The following is a 25,011-nucleotide window of genomic DNA, read 5'->3' on the forward strand; positions in this document are numbered from 1 at the left end:
ACACGCTGTATGTCATGCATTGTTTACTTGAATTATATATATAAGATAGTTTCTGATAGTTTTCTAACCAAGTCTATTTAAAAAAAAACAATAAGTGAACCATTATGTACACGGAAAGATTCTTGAGAAAAAATGAAATAGTATAATGCATGGGTCTTCAACTTTCATATACGGCGGGAAAAATTGAAACTTCCCATGAAGCCCGCGGGTCACCAACTTATGTAATTTTGTGCCATCTTAATAGAAGGGGTCGATGGGGCCCCGAGTTAAACAGAGAGAAAAATAATTGAAGACATTTATTTCTTCTGAAATTATTATCATTATTTTTCAATTTTGATTAATAATGATTAGTCATGAAATATTTTGTTCAGAAATCCTGAAAAAGTTTTTGATTAATTACTGATTAAATTAATTAATTTTGAGATTAATTTCACTCTGAAATCACTTAAAATTATATTGTAATTATTTATTTCGGTAATTCTGAAATTATTTTCCTTCTCACTGCATTATACGTACCTTGAAATCATTTCTTTCAGTAATTACGCAATAATTGATTAGGAAATAATTTCTATCACAAATTACGAAAATATTTCTCTCGTCGATTTATAGTTGTTTTTTTTTTTCACTTATTCGGAAATTATAAACTTCAAAAATTCTAAAATTATTTCTTTCATTAATTCGGAATTTTCATCGATTTGCTCCGGAATTATTTCTTAAATAAATTATAGAAATATTTCTTTCATTTATTCTAGGATTATTTCTTTCAAAAATTCCGAAATCACATGTAATTACATGTGATTACATGTAGTTACAAGTTATGAAAGAAGAAAGAAATGCTGCAGTATTTCTTTCTTCTTTCATAAATTCTGGAATTATTTTTTTCATTGAGAGAGAGAGATTCCGAAATTATTTCTTTAATTTTCTGGACTAAATCATTTTCAATATTTTCAACCGATCGATGGATTACGACAAAAATCTCCAAGGGCCAAATGTGGCCCACGGACCACACGTTGAAGATCCATAGTATAACCGGAAAGCTAATACAGTACTTACAAGGCCGTAGCGAGAGGGATGGGACTTGGGGTTCCCCCCACGAAATGTGAGAAAATTACTGATGCCAAATCTATTGTTCGACTGTTTGCCCCCGTCCCTCCCGGCCCGAACGAAATTTCCGGTTACGGGTCTGAGCATTTACCACAGCGGTTTCTTCTTTTGTCACATCTTTTACTCTGAGAAAACAACAGTTTTTCTCTCCTCGTCATTTCTGATCACTTTATCATAACAGTAATTACTAGAAAAATCCTCCATATTGCGATTAATTTGATTTGGCTCTGAGAAGGGCCTTTTGTTAAATTAATAAAATTAAGCGTAAGATTTAAATTTAAAGGGTAAAAATCGAAAAAGGGGGAAAAAAGTGAGAAATATATGAAGGATGATGCATAGTACAAAAAGGGGAACTAGCTAAGCAAAAAGGAAACTAGCCAAGCAAAAAGGAAACTAGCCAAGCAAAAGGAAAGTAGCCCAGCTAAAGGAAAGTAGCCAAATAGCCATCGCTCCGGCAACCTTCGTTTCAACAAATCCGGGCGCAGAATCTGGACTCTGGAACATTTTGTCTGTAGATGTGGTGCGGTCTCTCCGAGACCGTCCATCCCTTTCGGAAAGAGCGCAAACCATCCTAAGATGGTCTCTCAGGGCGGTCAGCGGTCATGTCTGTCGATGTGGTGAACTTGCGTCTCCACTTTGGCAGTGCTGAGAACGGTGTCGCCAACATTATTCCTCAGGAGATAACGTGACTCGGTGAAAACACACACAATCCCCCGTTATTTTCTTATGGCATCCACATAGGAATTTAAGACAATAAATGAAAGAAATGATTTCAGCATCGATGAGATAATTCCAGAATTAATAAAAGAAAATATATTAATATGAGCATAAATAGGAGTTTATAACATAAGTGAGGATGTATGTGACCATACGTCCCATATTTCCCAGGACAGTCCCGGTATTTTTTTTCACTTCTTGGCAAAGGTGTCCCGGTTTTTTCCGTTTTTAACACGAAGCCTACTTGAATTTTTATTCTTTATTGAAGTCAAAGATTGACATTATTTTGCAACTCATATATTACATTATGATAATTACAACTATAAATAAGAATATTAATCTCCCACATTTGTCTTGGAGAACTTTTTTTTTCCGTGGAATTCATTTTAATCCACTGCAATTTGTAGTAATACTTCATTTCCCACCATTGTGATTTCACTAATATTTGGCAACCTTGTTCAGCTTTGCCGTCATTTTTGGCGATAATTGGTGATGTCCCGTATTTTCCTGTATTTGAAACCCCAATTTCTCGTATTTCTCTCGAGGAAATATGGTCCGCCTAAAAGTACCATCGAGTTTTACTAGTAATATAAGCTCGATGAAATATACATAATATTCATGGAGGAAAGAATAAGTTATTCTTTCCTCCATGTATATTATGCATAATTATGCCATGTATATTATTGCATAATATACAATAGAGTACAATACAATACAATAATAATTATACAGGGCTCCCGGCTACTATGACCATCCCCTGAATACAATAGAGTATTATAAGATCGATGGTCAAAACCGTATAGACAATGAATCCTGACACCAAATTTTAAACTTTAAATATCTATCATAAAGCCCTGTATAATTCAAGAAGAAGAAATAGCTATGTTTTGCAGGGAGGAAATTAAGTCATTAAGTCAAGTCAATAGCAGTGTTTAGTTGAATGTTTTCATTGAATTTTTAATGTTTTATTCTCTTATTATAGAACCTACTTTTTGTCGTGAGTCATTGGGAAGAATTCTCGTGTTACTTCATTTCATGTCATGGCATCTGCTAAAAAATCAAATTCTAAGGATTCAAGAGTTTCAGTGTAAGTATATTTGTGAAGTACTAGGGGATATTCACAAAAGAATCCTGAAACATATATATTACTGCTAAAGCCTGAAGTTGGCTGCTTCACGAACTGGCCAGCCCAGTTGATCCGGTTAATGTCCGAATTTCGGACTTTCTCTGGCCCCTATTTGTTACACATCCTGGAGCAGGGCCCCCAGACCATACTTCCACTCATAGGCGGAGATAGACTTGTCTGGGGGGGGGGGGGAGCATGATGATGATGTCAATTCATATATACGCAAATACATTAGATCAGCTGGCTTTACTTTGGCGCCCCCCATGCTTCCACTTGCCCCTTTATGATGAATTTATCACGTGAAAAAACAAAAAAATGATGAGAATCACAAAGGGCTGGAGCCCTGTCATTCCCACCTTTGTGGGGAGGGCCATGGCCCGTATATATGGATCACTAGGATATCGATATTTAGATTCCTTTGATTGTTAGGGTTGGATATGGCTAATTATAAATGGCCACAATTATCATAAAAAGTACACCAACGTGGCGATGATTCAGAATCATAGAGATAGATATATAGGGGCCTGCCAGTTAGCCAACTTTGGGCTTTGCAGTAGCATATACATGTCATATTTTAAATTTTATGTTTAAGAATTTTTTTTTTAATTATCAAGCTTTGATTAAAATCACTTGCTGAAATCTCGTAAATTGGGATTATATAAGTCAGGACATGGTTGTATACGAATCTTATTAGCAGGGCCGAGATGTTGGTTATATTTGCTTCTATTTTAATCTTGCATTTTTCTACTTTTTTTCACTTTTAGGGTATTTTTTTGGCATTTTCACTATATTTTTTAATTTTTTGACAATGGAAAAGATTAGAAAAAATATTTGAATTCTGATTGCATTGTGCACTTATGAAAAATATGCTTGAAATTCTTGGGAAGTAAAATAACATGCTTTTTGGCTTCCTGAACATAGGTATACACAGGATTGTCGGGGGGGGGGGGGGAAAGGGAGGGATTCATTTTTTTTACTACAAAAACTATTCCCCTCTTCCCCAGTATGCCAGTTGTCCACATCTAGCAACAGGGCCATCCGGTCAGGTTCTGCACAGGCTTTTAAATTGTGAATTTCTTGTTAAAAATTGGGGTGGGTTGTGTCATAGACACAGCCACAGGTTGTGAATACATTTCTAGTGCCTTAAATTGCTTGGTAGGTATTCATATTTTCGTGAGCAGTTTTTGTGAACTGCTCAAGATATAGCAGAAAACAATTTTTTGCGAATCAGAATAGCAGGCTTAGTGCCCAGGTGAGAAGAGATATTGTTAAATGTCCCTTTTTGCAATGTGCAGTGAAATGACACGTAGTTCAGCAATGCATTAGCGCAGAAAACGTTTCGTCCAATCGCTATTAAGTGCATGCGAATATGCAAATCAGTGGCTGCACCTGTAGGCTGAACTTCGTTCGGGCTTGGCCGCCTCGCTGCGCTCGGATGTCGCTTCGCTCCTCCGGCCAATAAAAGGGACCCCGGCCTGTAATTATCAACTCTGTTTGCACCACAACCAGAAACATGGCAATATTATTTCATTAAGCAGGATACATGGCAAGAATATTTCACTAAGCAGGAATAAAGCCCTAGCAGACCGAGAAGACAGTATAATCCAGTTGAGGCTGAAGGTAAACAAACGTTTCCGAGGTGTCACAGTTGGCGACTTTCTGAAGGGGTCTAAACTGCATCCCACCCTCTATAGTTCGAGTTTCTTTTTCCTCGAACGTAAAATCCAACAACACTCTCCGTTTTTATAGATACAACGGAAATTATAGAATTCTTCTATTTCCAGTTTTGTGGCACCACCGTCTGGAGATCTTCTAGATAAATCTAGAAGCTTTGAGCATATCTTGACATTTCTGGTTTGGCAACAGATTATTGTTGTCCTGAGTACTTCAAAAATTGTGCTACGATATTTTTCGTAACAGTAGTATCGTCAGATGATTTAAAAGACATATTCACATGAAAACAAAAAATTATAAGAATCGTCTCGGGGCCCCAAGCCAGAGCCCTTTCAGCCCCATTTTTGTGGGGCCCCAAAGGAGAATGTTTTCCATTGTTCTGTAACGGACCCTCAGCTCACTGTGTAAGTAAAGGCTGACTTTCTGTAGTAAAAATTCCCATAATAGTGTTTTCTTCATTTTTCATTCAAATTCTTCCAAATTTTTCTGCAGTAGCAGCGATTGTTCTGTGATGTACGTTGCAGATTTCAGCTCATTCTGCTTTAGGGGTGGAGGCTATAATGCCAGTGTTCCGAACTGATTCATGAATTATAATTCATATAATATTAAAAATAAAAAAATTTCTAATGGAAAAATTATTTTTGAAATATAAACGAGAGAGAGATAGTATAATAAGAAAAAAATTTACATATGATTTTGATGCTGTCAAAACTTTTTCTTTTGACATTTGAACATAACTGGTTTTTCATGAGAACTTTGTTTTATAATTTTCATGGCATTTTTTTCATTTGATCATTTTTGTCGCACCACTGTCATTTTCTGTTCGCAAGGGCTAATTAGACCTACAATTTATTGCTGATTCAAAACATCACCATTTTTTTAATACTCATCAATTGTCGGTTCACTAGCCTCAATGTGGAACTCCCTGCTGTAGCAATCTTTTTCTGTGGTCATGTTTTTCTCATTTCTGTTGTATCCAAGTGTCCATTTTGTTTCCAATTTTAATAATAATAATAGCGGGATCCTCACGTATTCCCAAGGGATCAGCATGATCTGTCCAGGGAATTTGTTAGTGTTAGTAAACATCCATGCCCGAACCGGGATTTGAACCCAGACCTGCACAGTGAGAAGCTAGTTCCCTAACCACACGACTGCCAGGCGGCAGTCGAGTGACATTTTTAGTGCATTTTTTAAAGTTATTATTCAAGATTTTTTAGGCAACATCAGGGCCTTGCTTATTACGAAGGCCCGGATGTTGTTGCCCTTAAAAATCTTGAAAAACAATTTTAAAAAATTCCCTAAGAATTGAAAAAATGCTCTACAAATAAAATAAAAAAAAAATTTGCTATCAAAATAATAAAACAAACTTCTCTTGAAAAAAAACCCAGTCATGTTCGAAAGTCGAAAGAAAAGGTTTTGATAGCATCAAAATAATGTGTAAATTTTTTTCTTAACATTTAGATTTCCTCAAAAGTAACAATTTTTCTAATAAACGAGTTATAATTCATGAATTGGTTAGGAACACTGGCGTTATGGCCCCCACAAGTGTGGAGCTGGCATGGCTCTAGTCCGGAGGGGCCTGAGATGATTTTTGTCATTTTTTGTATTTTCACAAGAAATCCATTATTTAGTGGCCCTGAAAAAATCTGACCGGAAGGGCCGTGTTGCTGGATGTGAAGGGCATGACTGACGTACTGGGATGTGGGTTTGCAGATAAAAACACATCCACCCACCCCAGGAAAATCTTGTGTTTGCCTCCTATGGTTAAGGAGAAATTCAAGCATATTTTTTCACAAGTGCTCAATGCAATCAGTATTCATATAATTTTTTTCAATCCTTTTGATTGTCAAAAAATTTAAAAAGTCAAAAAATATCCTGAAAATGCTCCAAAACTAAAAAAAAATGCCCTAACAGTGAAAAAAAGTGAAAAGATGTGAAAAATTTTAATATCAGCAACATCCGGGCCCTGCTTATTACATTAACAAAGGAAACCACAGTAATTTTTTTTGCATAATACCATACATCACTTTCAGTGACTTCATGCAATATGTAGGCCTAGATATTGATTATAATATTGTGAAACCTCTCTACAGCAATACTCAACATAAGAATAAATCCCTCTACAACAATATATCTTCAAATCTTGTTTGGAATCACCAGTTGTCTAATATTAAACTCCTTTCAATACTAAAATAAACTCTTCTATAACAATATTTTTTTTAGATTTTGAAAACTGTTGCAACACAATTTTTTTTTAGATTTTGCTCAAAATATCCTTCAATACATTTTTAAACTCGTCATATATTTTAGTTTTTCAGAGAACGCCTAATAATATCAGTGTTTGATATCACCTGATCACAGGAAGTGTTGAAGTTTTCGGTACCACTACTTTGTGTGCGATACACCAAAGTGTATCGCGGTGAACCACTTTACAGGAGCAATACACATCTAACTGAATTCTATTTATTAACTGACCAATCAAATTTTTTTTGTGCCAAATCCGCAAATAAATACTCAAAAGTGCAGTTTTTGGTTTTACTAACAATGCAAATTTAGAAAAGATGCTAACAGCAGCATAACTTTGGCACGTACTGACAATGTTGCCTATTGATATAATGATAATCCCTCTACAACAATATTTTTTTTCTTGGTCTGCAGAATATCTTTATATAGAGATTTCACTGTATTTGGTTGATCTCAGATATGCAAGGGAAACACTACTAAGTAAATCTCACAAGGGTTAGTTGATTGACTATTTTTGTTTAACTTGATAATCTTATTATCTTTATCATGTGGCTAGCCTTTATCTTAAGTATATATCTCAGCCACCTCGTTGGGCATTTTGCCATGGGCATGTTATTTACAACTGTGGTGGTTGTATTGCATATTGTTATGTTTATGAAAAGTTATAAAATTTTAAATTATATATACACCTGGTTAGTGTAAATAATGTCAAATTCATTATTACTAATCTTTTGCTTGGCAACGTATAAAAAGCTGATTTTTTTTATTGGCAGTTTTAAGAATGTTACCAACTGGAATTCACCCTAATTCAAAATATTTCCCGCAGTGGCCATAGTAATCTAGTTGATATTTTTCTCAATGTGATACCCCCTCTCTGGATCTGCCCTGACCCGATTTCATAATGATTGCTTAACCTAATTTCTAATTGGCCTGGCTGTAATCATGCAAAAAAAAATTATATTTTTTTTATTATGATACATATCATATTTATTTTCTTACATGCATATCATTTTGTAGACTTATCTTTGGAGATGTTGAAGGAAAGTTCCAAAATTTATTCAATACTATGAGAAAACTGCTGACTATATCTGGACCATTTGAGGTTGGTATTCTCTCATGATTAATGTTTCTTCAGTAAGAATCTGTAAATTAAATACTTAAATTACATCAAATCAACTGAATTACAATAATAGTCAAACCCAACAAATTTAGCCTTTTTGACTGTGTCATGTCGGAGTTGGTGAACTGTTAGTCTGATGTTAACGATCAATAACACTAGCATCAAAAATTAGAGACCAATTTTTCTTCAAAACTCCTTTCATGCAGAACTGCTTAACTTCTTCCCTTGCTTTTCCAATGTTTTCAATTGTCATTTTTATCATATACAGCAGTGGTTCTCAAACTTTTGTCTGCCGTGGCTCCCTTGCCCTAGTGGACATGTATCTGCTGCTCCCCAGATTAGTCTAATAAAAGACATCTTCATAGTATTGATAAGCACACATTAGCCTGATAAAGACAGCTCCCCATGCCACCCCTGACAATGGTTGGCAGCACTTCAAGAAGGGGGTGGCAAAAATTTTGAGAATCATTGATATACAGTATAAATTTTCCGAAATTCTTTTTACTTAAATTTTATCTTTACAGTATTATCAACTAGCCACAAGAATATGTTGCATAGAGAAATATATCAATTACATTTTTTTGTAATAGTTAGAACAAATAGCAGCAGTTCAACAATAAAAACATTCATGAATATTAGGAAAAATATAATGAATTAGTGAGAATAGCTTTTGTGAAAAACCCTAGAAATGAATCTCATCTGAATGGGTCTTGCGTTTGGTAAGGGGTGTCCCTGATGTTATTTCTATTAGATGAAAGACCTCTGAGCCTAAAATGATACGATCATTTCCCATATATTCCTGCACATGTTTGTATGATTTCATTTATTTTGCCCATCACCATGATGTAGGCATAAAAGATTTGTTTCAAGTTTTAAATTCATGTGTGTGCATGCGTGCAACATGTATATAGGAACATGAAACAGAATCTCTGCTCGAGAAGTAATGTTAACAACATTTTATTTCATTGGTAGTGTTTCTTATCTTCTTTCCAGTTTGTGAATGTAAGTTACATGCTGCTTATATGAAGCACTGGCATGTGAAAAAATATGGGTTTTCATAAAAACTTTCTATGCAGATTCTACTTGGTACAACTTATACATCCCAATAGATTTTTTAACCAGAAATACTGTATTCTTTTTTATTGTAATTTTCTTTTCAGAGGTGTAAGCCTATTTGATTTATTTTATGCACGTTTGCTCTATCGTTTTTTCTAGAAAATGTTTTTGTTAATAAGAGATTACTTTATTAAATTTAGGCAGCTTATTGTGTTGGGAGTTTTTTTGGTGATGAAAACAGTGAATGGGATTTGGTAAAAATTGGTAAAATTAGTAGTAAGTATAAATTCTTCATTGTTTGCTTTACTAGTACATGTCTAAAACATTAGAGAGATAACAGTTATTTTAATGATATTGATTGATTTATACGATATTGATTATAAAGGGTGCATAGCTAACACCTTGCACCATGAATTACTGGCGAACCGTTGATCCAAGTGGCATACTTCCTTAAATACATCATTCATATTTTCAGGAGTTTTATGGGTATTGAAATAAAAAAATTAACTTATATGGACACCACAAAAATTTCCACATATCTAAATGCAATATTCGCTGAAACATTTGAATTCGAAAAACAGATAAAAGTTAGGAAAAAGCAGCATAAATGAAGGAAAACAGCATTTTCTCTTGGTGTATGCTGTTTTTCACCAACTTTTCTCTCATTTTTGAATTAAAATATTTCAGCAAATATTGCATTTAGAAACATGGTATTTCTTTTCTTTTTTTGGACGGGAGACAGGGCAACAGCTTTCTAATTGGGTTAATGAACAAAGGGTGTCTAAATAAAAGGTTAATTTTTTTATTTTGATAACTATACTACCCTTTGCAATATGAATGACTTATCTGAGGTCCACACATTATTTTCTTAACCAATTTTTAATATCTCATGTTTTTTTAAAATCAAATATGGACAATGCAAACAACTATTTAAATATTTGTTGGGGTGATAGCACTGCGCATAGGTGCTGGGATGTGGGAGCCATTGGCGTATGCTATTCCCATCAAAATTAATCTCTCGTCGATATTTTTAACTTATAATTCTCCTTAATACTGTTGGTGCCTCCCGAAAGAGGTGTCACCTGGTCTCATTGGGGTTTTGTGTCTTTTTTTTTTCTCTTTTTTTTTTTAAACGTTAACTATAAGTTTTATCAAGGAAACAGTTATTTTCCGGATATTATGCTGAGGTGAGCTCGGAAAGAAAAGTCATCACGTCTCCGCCGGGACTCGAACCCAAGCCCTCTTGCATACCGGGCAAGCATGCTACCATCTACACCACTGGAGACACATGACTCTGCCTTCCTAATTTCACACACTGTGTCGTGAGGCGCTGAAGTAGAGGCAGGAAATGGCCCCCGGGTGGGACGGTTTAGGGAGATATAGATGGCTTCTTTCTCAGCCAGTCACAGTGTGTCGCCTCACGACACAGTGCGGGAAATTAGGAAGGCAGAGTCATGTGTCTCCAGTGGTGTAGATGGTAGCATGCTTGCCTGGTATGCAAGAGGGCCTGGGTTCGAGTCCCGGCGGAGACGTGATGACTTTTCTTTCCGAGCTCACCTCAGCATAATATCCGGAAAATAACTGTTTCCTTCATATCCCTGGCTGAGAAAGAAGCCATCTATATCTCTATAAGTTTTATATTGCTTGCTTAAATATTTTGTTTGCCGGCGGATGGCAGCGGACATTCATTGGTAAATTGTTCCCAATTATCGTTGGTCGTGTTGGGTGAACCTGGCCAGTTCACCTGGCATGTTGCCAAATGGTTTGTCCCTTACAATAATATTTCTGAAACTATATGTAAATTATATCGAAATGTACTTTGTGTGACATAATAATTTTCTTGTTGTGAAGAAGTGTTTTTGTGATCCAAGTGGACCGAGAATATTTTATTTCATGATCAGTATAAGTACGGATTGTGTTTGTTTAACAATCGCATTTCATTTTTTCACTCATTTTACGAGCTTAGTTCTCCAATGTTGTAGCACAGTGGCGTTAGTGTTTCACGTATCAGCTTAAATGTAACGAAACTTCATCTAGCCTTAGGCTTGGAATTATATCACGTAATGTTTTTCTAAATTTGCGTTTGTATCTCGGCAGGTCCGGATTTCTTTTATGAATTAATAGTAACTTCAAATGAGAGCTGTGACTTAGCTTTCCTAATGCACACCAGGTGACGATGGAAAGTCTCAACATCTAGTGTCCCCGGTGCTGATCAGCTTGGTATCGTCGACCACGTAAAATAGATGGGTCGATTCTAGCTATCCTCAACATCTGCCTCATCGTGAACTGACTCCAAACCTCCCGCAAACTGAGTCCTTCAGCGTTCTCTGACCTGACATACGATGATCAACGTCTCATCTATGGACTTGCATCACTTGCCTGGCCAGATTTATTACTTGGTTCCGATGTTGTGCTGCTGCTTTACTGCACACCGATTCCGGTCATATATTGCCATATGGCAATTTCCAACCAGAGGAGTTGGGTGGGAAATGAAGGCTCCATCCATCGGTGGTCGCCCCAGGTTTGGTAAGTAAAGCAACTTGCTTCTAACATTCTATGTCCGGATTCGAACCCATCACCTTTGATTGATGGTAACCTTCACAGTGGCAGTGGAAGACCAGCATCTTTCTTACCACGGCACCACTCGGGCTCACCCGATGTTGTGCTAGTTCCAAATAGTGTGCCTTGATGTGTGGTGATACGATCTCCAGCATATTACATCCACTCCAGGAATATTGTGAATAGGCATCCGTCAGGTCTACTTCTCAGAAGACCTTTAAACTGTTGGACTTTGGAAGTCGCGTGGAAACAGAGTTCTAGTCGCATGCCGAAATTCTGGACCCGTTTCAGATAAGTGCAATAACGATATGTGAAAATGTTTCTGTAATATATATTTGTCTTTTGATAATATAATAAAATTTAATAACGTTAGCAAGGTGTTCTTAACTAAATTTTGTAATGATGTTTCTGTTTTTTGGATTTGAATAAATGTCTTGATTTGAAATGTGACGTTAAGTCATTTCCTTTTGCTGTCAAAAAACTTGAAAGATATAAGTAGAATCTGGGAGTGCATGAAAGGTTGCACACACAGTCTTGGTTTAATGCCACAGAGGTAATTTACCACTATTTTACCTGCAAAGGGGCTGTGTCCGAATTGATTATTGTGGAACACACACCCCTACCTAAGGATAAAAACAAAGTGTGGCAGGTTTTCCGGTTCCAAAAGTCTGCTTTGATCAGAACATGAAAATGCTCTGTAGATTTACATATGCGTAAACATAATGCACCAGCTCCTGCTTTATGTGCAAATATATGGAGCATTTTAACATTCCGATCACAAACTTATGGAATGAGGAAACCTGTTGCAACATGTTTTTACCCTAACTTTGTATGTAAGTTTTATGCATATATGTGTTCAAGTGCTGCTGCATTTTTTAGATGAAATTGGCAATGATTGAACTGAAAAAATACTAAATAGTGTAATTTTATTTTATATTGCATGGCGATTGCAATGTTATTGAATTAACTTCACTGTGTGTGTGTAACAACCAGTCTGTTATCATAACTTGAGTTGCCTATTGATAAAGTGTCTCATTTAAGAGAATATGGTCACCCTTCACAAGGATCGGAAGATTTTAATAGCCATGACAGAAATACAAGAATCCGTTACGAAAGAAAGCAACTCATAGCGGATGATGTGCAGGGGACTGTATGAAAAACCAAAGGGAATAATGACCTTCACACTATCAGGCTGCAGGGTGAATGCGTGGATGTGAGAGTTTGCCTGCGAAATAGAAAAAGAAAAGGTGATTCACCTCTTGTCAACCAGTTTTACGAGTTGTCGACATTCTGAATAAGCGGTGTTGTGTGCATCCAGGTTAGATTGGTCAGAAATTTTTTTATTCATTTAAAAAAGGTTGAGCCAAAATCAAAAACTCTATTTGAACTGATGTAGCACAAAAACAACCTACTTCCTGACTTAACCATTGGAAAATTTTACAGGAGAGCCATTTGAAGATTTTAGTATAGTCAAACTCGATAGTTTTCCATGAAATTTAATCGTTATAACCGAGGTGTCATTGCAACTGATGTTGACATTTTTAGGACCACCTTTTGACAAAAAATATAATCAGACAAAACCAAATATTACTACTTAACTGTACATGCATTTCGTACACATTCCCTTGTGGAATTTAAATATTGTGGCAATCAAATATATACGCACATATAGTTTTTATTTCTCTATGGATCAGGGCAATGTTTCTCAAATGGGCAACATCCGTCCTCCTGGTGGGCGATGGAAAGGTCCAGGGGAGCGATGGAAACTACGAGTGTAACATAGGATCATGTGAATTCACTTGAATCGGGGGGCGATGAGAAAAAAAATTTCTGAGATGAGACGGAATATAAAATTCTAATAATTCTAATAAAATTCTAATATAAAATTCATTGCCCTAATCCAGTTTCCCAAACTGGATTAGGGCAATGTTTCTCAAATTGCGCGTCACGGCTCCTAGGGACGTCGTGAGGGGCCGGCGACATTAAGTTGCGCTAGCTCAGTATTTTAAAGATGCCTTTCCCTTGAGCGTTCTGGGGATCCATGGATAAGGCACTGGGCAAGGGAGCCTGGGTCGAAAATGTTTGAGAAGCGTAGATAAGGGTGAACAATTTGATTGAGAAAATATGGGAAATTATGATAATTAATAGGAACATCTCTAGTTCTCGTCAAAAATGTTGCAAATATTGCAAAATTGCCAAATATTGCAAAATTGCCAAATATTGCTTATAAATAACCCTGAGCAGACTGCAGCAAGTCTACTAAAATTTATTTCATGGGGGGGGGGGGAATGAACTTGGAAAATATGTGAGAGTAATATCTATAGTCAGATTCATTATATAACACAATTTATAAATTATGCAAGTTACCTTCATTCCCAATTCTGGTAAAGATTAGAAGTTGAAACTAGATTCGCGTTATAAAAAAAAGACATATATTTTATAAGAAAAAGTCTGGGAGGGCAAAATACGGAAGTTTTTGTATTGTGGCCATGTTAATAAGCAAGTCTCAGCGCCAAACCATATAATAATTTTTTTTCAACGTTAGGTATAAATGGAACAAAAAAGTAAATTCCCTGGATATGATCAGCCCGAATCTTAAGAATTTCTTGGGAAAATGTCATTGCATGTGAAACAAACAAAAGTGACGAAAAATTTATGGTTATATCCGAGATAGTTGCTTTCATCAACATTATAAGCAAAGTTCATTAACATTGCTCTCTATGGGAATTGGTCTAGACCATCAATTATTGACGTTATAACCGAGTTTAACTGTCTCTTTCTATGGAGCTCGTTTTTCTTATAAAGTTAATATCTCTGATATTGAAACAGGACTTAGTATCTTATACCTATGCGTAGTGTAACGAAAGTACTTCAAATTAATAGCGCTATCCCCATATTGCCAAAAATGAACACGCTCTTTACGTTTGGTATTGTTTCTTCAAATAAGAAATGACAAAATCGTTTACAGAAAACAGATTACAAATATTTTGGAGAGATTTTCTTGCCTCAAGCATACAGGCTTTGCCAATACTTTTCCACAAAAATTTCATAGCAATGAAATTGACAGGTATGCTCGATGGAATTCGCGCACCCAACTTTTGAAAGACAGCATACTTTGTATATTATACTCACAACAAATATTCGGAAACTCCATATTTCCCAGAAATAGGGGAGTTTGTTAACTGTCCAAAAAGATGGTATACACAAGTGGTAAGTTATCACCAGTACACCAAATCATAGTAAAATGTTTCATTTTGGCAAGGAAAGGATGAAATTTGTAACAACCGGTATGGAACCTTGGTGTCTCCTTGGTGGTTTTCATCAATCAGTATGATGAATATGAAATTAAATGAAATGTATGTTTTCATTAACCCCTAATATATTAATAAATTGAGTTATATTCCTCAGTGAATTTGAGTGAATATTCTTCAGAGTGCACACTTTGAATGCTGTAAGGTCTGTTACTCGCTGTGTTGAGATTTTTTCAAAAGGAAGACCAGTTTGTATTTGCAAGTTGAGAAAACAAAAAAAAACTTCAGCAACCTTCACTGTGCCACCTGTGAAGATCTGAATTCAGACTTTGAGATGCAAGTCCATTACAATGCCCTCAAAACTACACAGCTGCAAAGCTCTGAACACAACTATCGCAATTGGGAAATTTACTACCATTTTGTCCCCTTTTAAGGGTTTACGAGTGGTGCCAAAAGCTTGGAACCAAGATCACCAACCAGATTCACCTGAACTTTTTTGATACTGCGTACTCTACTCTGGTAGAGCTAGGTTTATCCAGCTCTGGACTTTACGTATAATACATGTGTTCAATCTGATCAGTCTTAGAAAAGTTGTATTAACAGGTTTGACTAGATATGTAAGGCTCTGATTAACAGTCTGTAAAGTCTAATGATGATTAGTTGTTTGGATCATTTCACGGCATCAAACTTCAGAAAACCCTGACAACCTTGTAAGGAGAACTGAGAGTTTTTTCTGAAAGTGCATGAGTGTGAGAGCATTTTTTCTCGCTGGGAAACATGTCAGGACACAAATTTCCTAAACCATGGCCTAGAAGCTGCATATATCTCATTGAATGTTGGATATGAAAGCACAAGGCAGTATCATGTATTTCCTTTTATAAAACACACATTTTTTATCTGCACACATTATGACAAGAGTTTCAGAAAACATTTCTACTTTATACCAAACAATAATTGGAAATTGTGTCTATAACTTTAACTTTTTTACTGAAGGTTTTTCATTTTCTAATTGGGAATTATATGTCATTTACCACACGTCTTGCCATAGTCGTACTGGTTTCCAAAGCATAAAATTGAAATTTTTTATTTTATATCTAATTTCTAGCTCCAATACCATGTTATGTACTTGGACCATGTAAGTCAGAACATGAGATATACTATCCACTCATTGATGGAATGGAATTGGCCCATAACATAATTTACCTTGGTAGTATTTTTATGGCAAATATATGTTAATTTATATTTATGCTATCAATATATATAAACATGTATATTAGATGTTGCAAAAACTTTTGTTTCTCCTTTCATTCATTTTTATTGTATGGAAAGGAAGGAAAGGTATTTTGTCAACTTTATCTGGACTAAAAGTTGCATACTTCAGTGGAACAGAATCACAGAAGTCTAGCAAGTCTAAGTTTAGTGCTGAAGAAGTGAAGGAATTCAAGAAAAGTTTGCAACTTCCTTCATTTAAACAAGTTGACTTACTACTGACATCACAATGGCCAAAAAATATTACAAAAGGTGCTTCTACCCAGGTTAGTTGACTTTTTATGCTTCTTAATGCATTGTTGGATCAATGATTCTCAGATTTTATAACACTAGTTCAATAAGTCAACCATTTTTTCACGATCTTGAAGCATTTTTTGTAAATACAGTGATACCCTCCTCCCTTGGCTAATGAAGATAATTTGTTCAGGTATCACATTTATTAGTTGAATCGAGATTTTCCATCATTTTATAAAATTGTTTAATTTGTTGAGATACCGCCCAGAATACCAAATTCATCCTTTGAAGACGACACTTATAGTGTGTCGAAATGCTTTAGAAATTCATTGCTTTTTCCTCCTTATTTACCTTTATTGTTGGTTCCTTCTTTGATTTACCAGAGAAATTATTATTACTATTCTTCATTGTAAATGTATTTAATTGTGCAAACATTCAAGATTGGTAATAATCCAATCAACACTCCAAAGAAAAAACTAAAATAATTTTTTGGCAATGAATGAATGAACGCCAGAACTTTGCCACTGCACTTATCCCGTTGCTGTGATCTCTTCCAGCCCAGCTTCATGGCAGAGTCCGGAACACTATTTTGTGTCAAAAAAAAGAAGAAAAAAATTTTTACAACATTTTCCCCGGACAATTGGGTACTGTCACGATTAACAAATTTTGTGGTGATTACAGGTGAGATGGGGTTGGGATTTGGAGAAAAGTTTCAGGGTTTCGTTAAGATGGATGAAAATGTATGTATATTAAGATGGAGGTATATTTTAAAATCAATTGGAGGGAGCCACATGCCATCTCATCTGTTATCGTACACTTGCCATATTATATACACAGGATACAAAAAAAAAATGAAATGAGAATCTTATTGTAAAATATAAAATACCCATCGGAGCGAGTCATCTTGCTTAACACCTTATTGGTGAGCAAATGGGTTTGATAACTTGCGGATTAGAAGCCAGCATCAGTTTTATTAGGTTGAGTTCATTCGCTCAGGTGGATTGATGAAAATATACAAAATAGAAATATTGTGTGGGGGGGGGGGAATATATACAATTAGGGATCACCCGTGTCATATCGCTTAGCACCTTATTCGGTGAGCAACATGAATATGACAATATGAGTACGCACGTGTGTTCTGGACATAAAATGCATGAAGAACTTGAATAGAGGAAAGAGAAATACACACATATATATATATAACTGCCAGCTGGCCGAGTCGTCTTGCTCTAAATCTATTTTGGCGATTGGCGAGCAATGGGGGATTGTCTGGAGAGAGCCTTAGCTAAGGATTAGCTTTGATCTTGTTGACTCGCTCTGGCTGGTTATATTTATTAAAGGAAAAAATATATATATAAAATAAAAACCAACCTAGGAAAATTTTTGGGTTATCTAATAAATGCCACCTCAATACACATACTATTGTGTTTCTATTTGTTGGATCCAAAAGTGCTTGAAGGGAGGAGCGACTATCAGTTGTTAAAACTTGTTATTGTGTAGCTGCTTCTATCGCTTACAGTTCTGCTTGAAAGTTACTATTGTTTTATCTAGCGCTGCTTTGCACGTTTGCTTTTCTGTATTGTTTGTGTATACACATTTTCACTTTCACAAAAGAGATTTACCAGGCTGCAGGCTTTCAAAGGTTGAGAACTCTCACTGCTCTAGTCAACAAAATTTAGAGCACCAATGTGAGGCGGTTTCCATTTACAAAAAAAGTCTGCCTGTAATTAATATGGTTTATCGTCATTGTGTCAAATCCCGATGTTTCATGAAAAAAATTGTCATTCCATGAGTAAAAGAGCTAGTCCACCAAATTACGAATGCTAATTTGTCAATTTCGCTAAATAACAAGTGTTAAAATTTGCTCCCACTTTGGAACAGTTTAAAACTTAATTTTAAATAATTTTTTGTGTATGTGTTTATCCACTTTCATTGAGAGGTGAATACAGAGTTGCTGCAAATACAAATAATTTTGTAAAGAAAATCTTTTTTTTTTTATTTTCAATAATTGAGGTGGAATTTATATCACTTACTATTTTTATAATTTATGTGCCGCTATTACAAGTTATACCTTCGACCAAAAAAACTTGAAGGTTTTAAAACACTTTGGTAACAAGAAAAAAGTGTGGATTATCTGTATGTGGATTGATTATTTTTTGAATTCTTAACACTGGGTAAAACAAATCAAAAGTTGTAATTTCTGAACCGCTTTTACGTATATATTTTTGAGAAAAGGGAAAATTTGTGTGGCAGATTCAAAATTAATTTTTATAAGTGCCCTTTTTTTGCAGTAAAACTCATAAGTTATGAAGTTCGCCATGACTCCTTAAAAACTCCTTAATTTTTATTTAGGAAATTTTGTATGAACCCTGTAAATTTGTAATGTCAGCCTCCACTCGAGACCTCTGGGACCTCATTTTTACCCAAAAGACCAAATACCTATCACATTCGCTGCCCAATTACTTAAAAATAAATCCTACAAAGGAGTTTTGGAGCTACCTTAGACCCCTAAATCTGTTGGCCTCAAAAGTTTAAAGATATATCTTCTCCTTCAGAGATGGTTGCCGAGTTCAATTTGGTGTTCTGCTCAATTTTCTCAATAGACCCTGGCCCTCCACAGTACTCATTCATTGACTATTCACAACTCATCTTCAATATTTTTCTCCAAAGAGGGTTTTCTAAAATTATTGAAAAAATTAAAACCCTATTCTGTAAGCCTAGATTTCATCCCGAATTCCATTCTTAAATTCTGTACTGATGAAGTCTCCAACTATCTTTTAACTCTGTTCAATGTTTCCCTAAATGCCACCATCCTCCCCACCGATTGAAAAATCAATAAAATTATTCCAATCCACAAATCATGTCAGCCTTCTAACTTTAGGCCAATAGCAATCACCTCCTTCTGTTGTGAAATCTTTGAACATATTGTAGCAAAAGAAATCCATCCCCACTTAGTCTCCATCAATTTTTTCCCCAATCAACACAGCTTTAGACAATCCCTCTCCACTACCCCTCTTCATCCACGACCTCTCAGGAGCCATTGATACAAACTTACAAACTGATATCATTTACCTGAATTTCTCTAAAGCTTACGATAAAGTTCCTCACAAACCAACTTCTCCTCAACCTACAATTACTTGAATGGTTAGAGGCTATCGTAAACAATTTGTCCATTTTAAAGATCCTAACTTCCCATCTGCCTCCGTAAAGTCTGCTACTCTTCTGGGATTGGTCCTCTCCCTTTTGTTATTCTTAATTTATATTAATGACCTTCCCGAAACCCTCAACTAGATTTTCAGATTAAATTCTTTTCCCACTAGATTCTTTTCAGATGACTGCATAATTTATTTCATCATCAATCATGTCTGATTAAGAACTTCTCCAGAACATGATCTTTCTTCCATCTCTGATTGGTGTTCATTATGGCAGATGCCTATCAACATTTTAAAAACAGTGCTCATGAAAGAGTTCCCCATAAATTAATTCCTCTTGAATTCTCATATTCGATCAATAATTTAACTATATCCCAAGTATCTCAATTTAAGTAACTCTGCATCAAAATCTCAGCTGACCTACGTTGGAATAAACATGTTGATTATGTATTCCAGGAATGTCTCAATAAACTTTTCTTCTGTCGCAACTTTGAACACTCCACTCGGGATATCAGACTACTCTGCTATCAAAGCTATCTCTCTCCCGTACTTTCCTGCTCAGATGAAATCTGGAACCCCTACACTTCCATTAACATAAAAGACTCCAATCTATCCAAAATAAATCCACCTGTTTCATTCACGACTGTTGGTTACTTTTTGCTTCCATGTCCAAACCTGAAAACGAACTCAATATACACACCCCTTCTCTTCAACTTATTTCCCAACTAACCCTATTATATAAGATTCTCAATGGTGATCTTAACTTTGATACTTCAGGTATTCTAGCCAAACCATCTTATGTTACCAATACACTGGATCATCCCCATAAAATACAACCTATTTTTGCTTCTACTGACTACTTTAAATACAGCTTCTTTTCTCATACCATAGTTGAATGGAACCATCTCCCCTACGCTATTATTGATTCTCCTTTTGATCACTGATTTCTTGTTCAATGTTATTAAAATATTTGTATAAATCAACCGCATACTCTTGTATAGGTCTTCATGGCCAACAGTATTATGTGAATAAATATCTAATTACATATAACAGACACCTTAGTCTGTAAGATTTGCTATCATGTTGACTATTACCTTATGGTATAATTCTGTGCTTAGATGGCAAAATGTTGTTAGTCACTTTTTCAAAATTTCACGATGGTAAATTTGTAAACAATATTTTACCAAAATGTGATACTGTGGCTTTTTTGACTAATTACAATTTGCCTCTGTTTACTAATAAACTGAAAGAGAAAGACTAAATTTTGCCACCTTCCAAAATTTTGACGAATGAGACTCTGGAATGCAAACTCAATTTTTTGGAAAAAGTGACTTATGACATTTTGCCATGTGAGCACAGAATTGATGCCATGGCTCAGAAGTTGAAAAACAACTTCACTGAAACATTCGTTAGCCGAGGCCGTAAAATGATGAAATTATCTCAGTAACCGAGGTATCACTATATCAGATTTTTTGGAAATTATGAGTATGAGCCAATATCAGTAGATGCATTGAATCATATCTGGATATGAAAAATATGCTAGTAGTGCTCTGTGTACCTCTGTGAACCTTTAAGCCATTATATTCTCAGGTATTAATGGAACAGGAAGTTAAAAGAAATAAAAACTTTTGGATATATATGTGAGTAACTATATAATTTTATTTTATTTGAATTTTAAGGTTGATGTTGGTTCTCCTAAGAATGCTTCTCAGCTGATATCTTCATTGGCAATCGCTGTTAAACCTTGTTACCATTTTGCTGGACTAGAGAACATTCATTTCCATCGCTGTGATTATAGGTTAGTAAATAAAATACATTGCATTGAGAGTGTAAGGTTCATATATTTCCATGAAAATTTACTGGGAGTTAATTTTTAGTGATGTGATGTTAAATTAATGCTTTCCAAACTTCCCTCTTTGTTGTCTGGTATCCAAGTGGTTAGTGCACCAACTTCTTTTGGCTGCATAGGTCTAAATTTGAATACCAGTTGCGCAGTTGTCTTTGCCCAGCTGTTTGGAATAGGCTCTAAACTGTTGATCTTGATCCAATGTGTACCTATTAAAGAGCATAAAATTACTGTAATAACAAACAAGCCCCTTCTTTGTATTACTCATATTATCTCTTTCTGATCATGTCAAAGACATCCTCTTTTTTATGATTCAATTATCATGATTTGAAATGGAAGAAAAAAAATTGCAGGGGTAAAAAATTAATAGGCTTTTCCTTCTGTATCAAATAATTTGAAAGGCTTGCATCCATTGTTATAGTATCACACAAAAATACATGCTTGAAAGTAGGCAAGTATTTATTATTTAGCTGTTGATGGTGGATTTCATGTTCTATGGTTTTTATAAGCAACAGTGTTGTATAGTTATAGATACTTGGTTGATTTTCATAGTCTACGTTTTTTGATTTTAATTATTGTACAGATTTCCCAATGTGCAGGGCATCCATAATTAAAAGACCCTATTTTAAAGTAACATACAAGGGAAATCAGTCATCAGAAAATTGTGAAATTTTGTGGAGGACTTCACGAAGTGATGGGAATTTGTTTCAAGGGGCAAAAAATTAGTTGCACATGTTCGCCACCAGAGGGTGTTTTATTAAGAAATGACACATTTAGCAAATATTTACAATTTTAACAATTGTTAAACACTTTTACAATTGTTACTGCAACAAAACATGTTCCACACGATGGCCATCATTTTCAGATATGACATGAAATTGCAAGATGGCATGTTCCACAACTGACCGAAGTGTGTGAGGAGATTATATGTGCATATACGTGCATATATGACATCCATATTTTTATGGGCATCTTTTTCTCAGCCACCTCATTGGGCGTTTTGCCTGTTGTGGCATTGTTTTTGTATTTGTAAATGTTCAGTGTGTGGCGTGAAATAAAATCCTTTAAGGTCAGATAAAGTTCTGGGATTTTCACGGCTTACTAGATGTTTCAAATGCCCCCAAAGCCAAAAATCGCATGGATTAAGGTCTAGGGATCAGAGAGATTATAGTTTAGGGAAGTGTTGGCTGATGACACGTTCTTCTGTAAAATGTGTTTTAATAACATACTTAACACACACTGCAATGTGTGGAGGAGCTCCGTCTTGCATAAAGATTGTGTCTCCAAGGCAGTAACGTGCTTGCAGAGCCTGAACAATTTTGTTCTGTAACAGCAATGCATATCGCTTCCCGGTGATCAAACATATCACTGGACCTGTAGAACCATGGGCGGAGATACGGGGGGGGGGGGCGTGGAGTCGACTGATCTAATGTATATATGTATATATACATTAGATCAACAGGATATGAATTGACATCATCATCGTGCCCCCAACAATAGTGAATGTGCCCCCCCAGACTTCCAAGTCTATCTCCGCTTATGTGTAGAACGTAACTCCTCGTAGAAGTAGGAACAGAGAATAAATGATGCAGTAAATCCACACCATACCATCACTTTTGGTGAATGCAACGGAATCTCTAAGATAGTGTACGGATTTTCTGGTTCCCAAATTCGGCAGTTGTGAGTATTGACTGCACCATCCAAGTGAAAATGCTCTTCGTCTGTTCAGAAGATATCCCAAGGCCATTCTGAATCTACCTCGATATGAGCTAGAAACTGCAGTGAGAACCAGAATCGAGTGCCATAACCATGTGGAAGCAACTGCTGCACAAGTGACAGTTTCTACGGATAATATCGGAGGATATTTTTTCCACATGATAATATGGGCAGTTGAACATAACCTATTCAACGCCTGTGCTACACGCCTGACACTGGTGAAACCACGCAAATTGAAAGCTCTGTCCTCTTCCACCTAAAACGAAACCTCCTGTTCTGTGTCTATAGATACAGGTTTTCTTCCTCTTCCAGGACAAACAGCCAATGATCATGTTGTTTCAAATTTTGCTGTCATACTACGAAGGTTTTTAACATTCATTGGACCTTTTCGAGTCCTCTTCCAGGTATGATATTTCCATAGAGCAGTTACTACAGAATTGCTGTTTTGGTAAAATAATTTGACCAAGAAAGCATGATCATGTATATACTACTCATGATCTCGTAAAATTATAGTCATTGTGAGCAGCAAACACATTCAGAAACAAGATCTCCGTTAATGTTTCTAGGTTTTATAACAGCTGCTGCATGACATCACATAAATTTACACGTTTACTACAGGTATTCAGAGTGAAACGCCCTCTGGTGACGACATGTGCAATTAATTTTTTCCCCCTGAAAAAAATTCCCATCACTTCATGAAGTTCTCCACAAAATTTCACAATTTTCTGATGACTGTTTCACTGTAGGCTACTTTAAAATAGGGTCTTTTAATTATGGACTCCCCATATAAGATGCATCTTTTTCTTTTTGAAAATAAAGAGGTCTGTAATACAAGAATATGCTGGTCAGTGCCGTTTTAATGCATGGGCCCACCCAGGCATAGTCCGGGGGCCTCAAGAGAAGAGAGTCCTCAGAAAAATGAGTAGTTGAATTTTTCGATAATATAGTAAGTAGGGCCTCAGTGAAATTGCTTGGCCCAGGAGCCCATGATGCTCTTAATATGGCCCTGGTGCTGGCATCAAGCGTACAGAGAAAAAGGGGGATGGGTGCATTTTTATATGCCAAAAAACATGGTAGTTAGTTCTTCAATATTCTAAGTAAAGAATTTTGAAGACTTATTATATACATTAACGGTTTAGTGTTGATGTTTTGATATAATATTTGCTAATTGTTTTTTAATTTTTGTGTCAATGAATTAGGGGAAAGACAACACATGAAAGGGGAAAAGCATAATGGGGCAAAGAAAGTAAATAAATGTAGATATCCATGTAATTGACCCAAGAGATCTAAATGATCTGCCCAGGGTCACGCCACAAAACAATTTTCAGCACTGGCAAATACAATGGTATTTCAATTCAATTACTGTCAATTGAAATAACTTTTGCCATTTTTTTCTTTACATTGCTTTGTCAGTTGATACTATATGCAAATTCTTCAAAATCATCATCAACCATTAGTCTTGATCTCTAGTTTAACGGTCTGTGGAAACACGACAACTTAAGTAAACATTCATACGTTAAAAAGATAAAAAAACCGTGTTGGCAAATTTACTTTGGAAACAGAGCAACTTTGACAACTGTGTTAAATCCAGTGGAAGTCACCAAAAAAAAAAAGTACCACAGAGATATTTAAAACATTAAAATTGGAAGGTTTAATGCCATAAAGTTCAAAGGAAATTTTGACATTTTTATCAGAAGAGGTAAATTTGCCATGGTTTTCATAGTAAGGAAGGTCAATTATGTACACAAAGTCTTGTACTTTGACAATCTTCATCAGGTTCATTTAGGAAGTAAAAAAATGTTCCCTCCATCAGTTATACAAAGATATGACAATTCAAATTCCCTGTCTCCATAGAATTGAGCGAGTTTACCAGCAAAACGATTGACACTTTTTTCGCCAAGAACTTTACCACAACAAACATTCCACACAAGCTGTATTTGTTT

General features: G+C 35.6%; 1 protein-coding gene and 1 non-coding gene across 6 annotated transcripts in view; both read left to right on the forward strand.

Annotated features, from left to right (window-relative positions):
* The first annotated feature begins 2,620 nt into the window (after nucleotides 1–2,620).
* LOC149065437 (pre-mRNA splicing factor CWF19L1) overlaps nucleotides 2,621–25,011 on the forward strand; it is a 104,385-nt gene continuing 81,994 nt past the window's right edge. Inside the window, exons 1-7 of one of the 5 annotated variants that reach the window (XM_089253794.1) lie at nucleotides 2,627–2,712; nucleotides 2,802–2,908; nucleotides 7,883–7,967; nucleotides 9,242–9,317; nucleotides 15,957–16,058; nucleotides 16,181–16,386; nucleotides 21,186–21,304. In XM_089253794.1, the coding sequence (XP_089109920.1) occupies nucleotides 2,862–2,908; nucleotides 7,883–7,967; nucleotides 9,242–9,317; nucleotides 15,957–16,058; nucleotides 16,181–16,386; nucleotides 21,186–21,304 (635 nt within the window). In that variant the 5' untranslated portion in view covers nucleotides 2,627–2,712; nucleotides 2,802–2,861. Of the gene's footprint in view, nucleotides 2,909–7,279; nucleotides 7,361–7,882; nucleotides 7,968–9,241; nucleotides 9,318–15,956; nucleotides 16,059–16,180; nucleotides 16,387–21,185; nucleotides 21,305–25,011 lie in introns of those variants that run through there. The other 4 variants (XM_089253798.1, XM_089253795.1, XM_089253796.1 and 1 more) reach the window with 4 other exon arrangements.
* TRNAT-GGU (transfer RNA threonine (anticodon GGU)) lies at nucleotides 10,500–10,573 on the forward strand. Its single transcript has one exon. It is a non-coding gene; the product is annotated as a tRNA-Thr (tRNA).

Source organism: Pholcus phalangioides, unplaced genomic scaffold (genome assembly GCF_987345545.1).
Source record: "Pholcus phalangioides strain wild (caught in Gottingen) unplaced genomic scaffold, Ppha-v1.0 ptg000039l_1, whole genome shotgun sequence".
Classification (NCBI taxonomy): Eukaryota; Metazoa; Arthropoda; class Arachnida; order Araneae; family Pholcidae; genus Pholcus; species Pholcus phalangioides.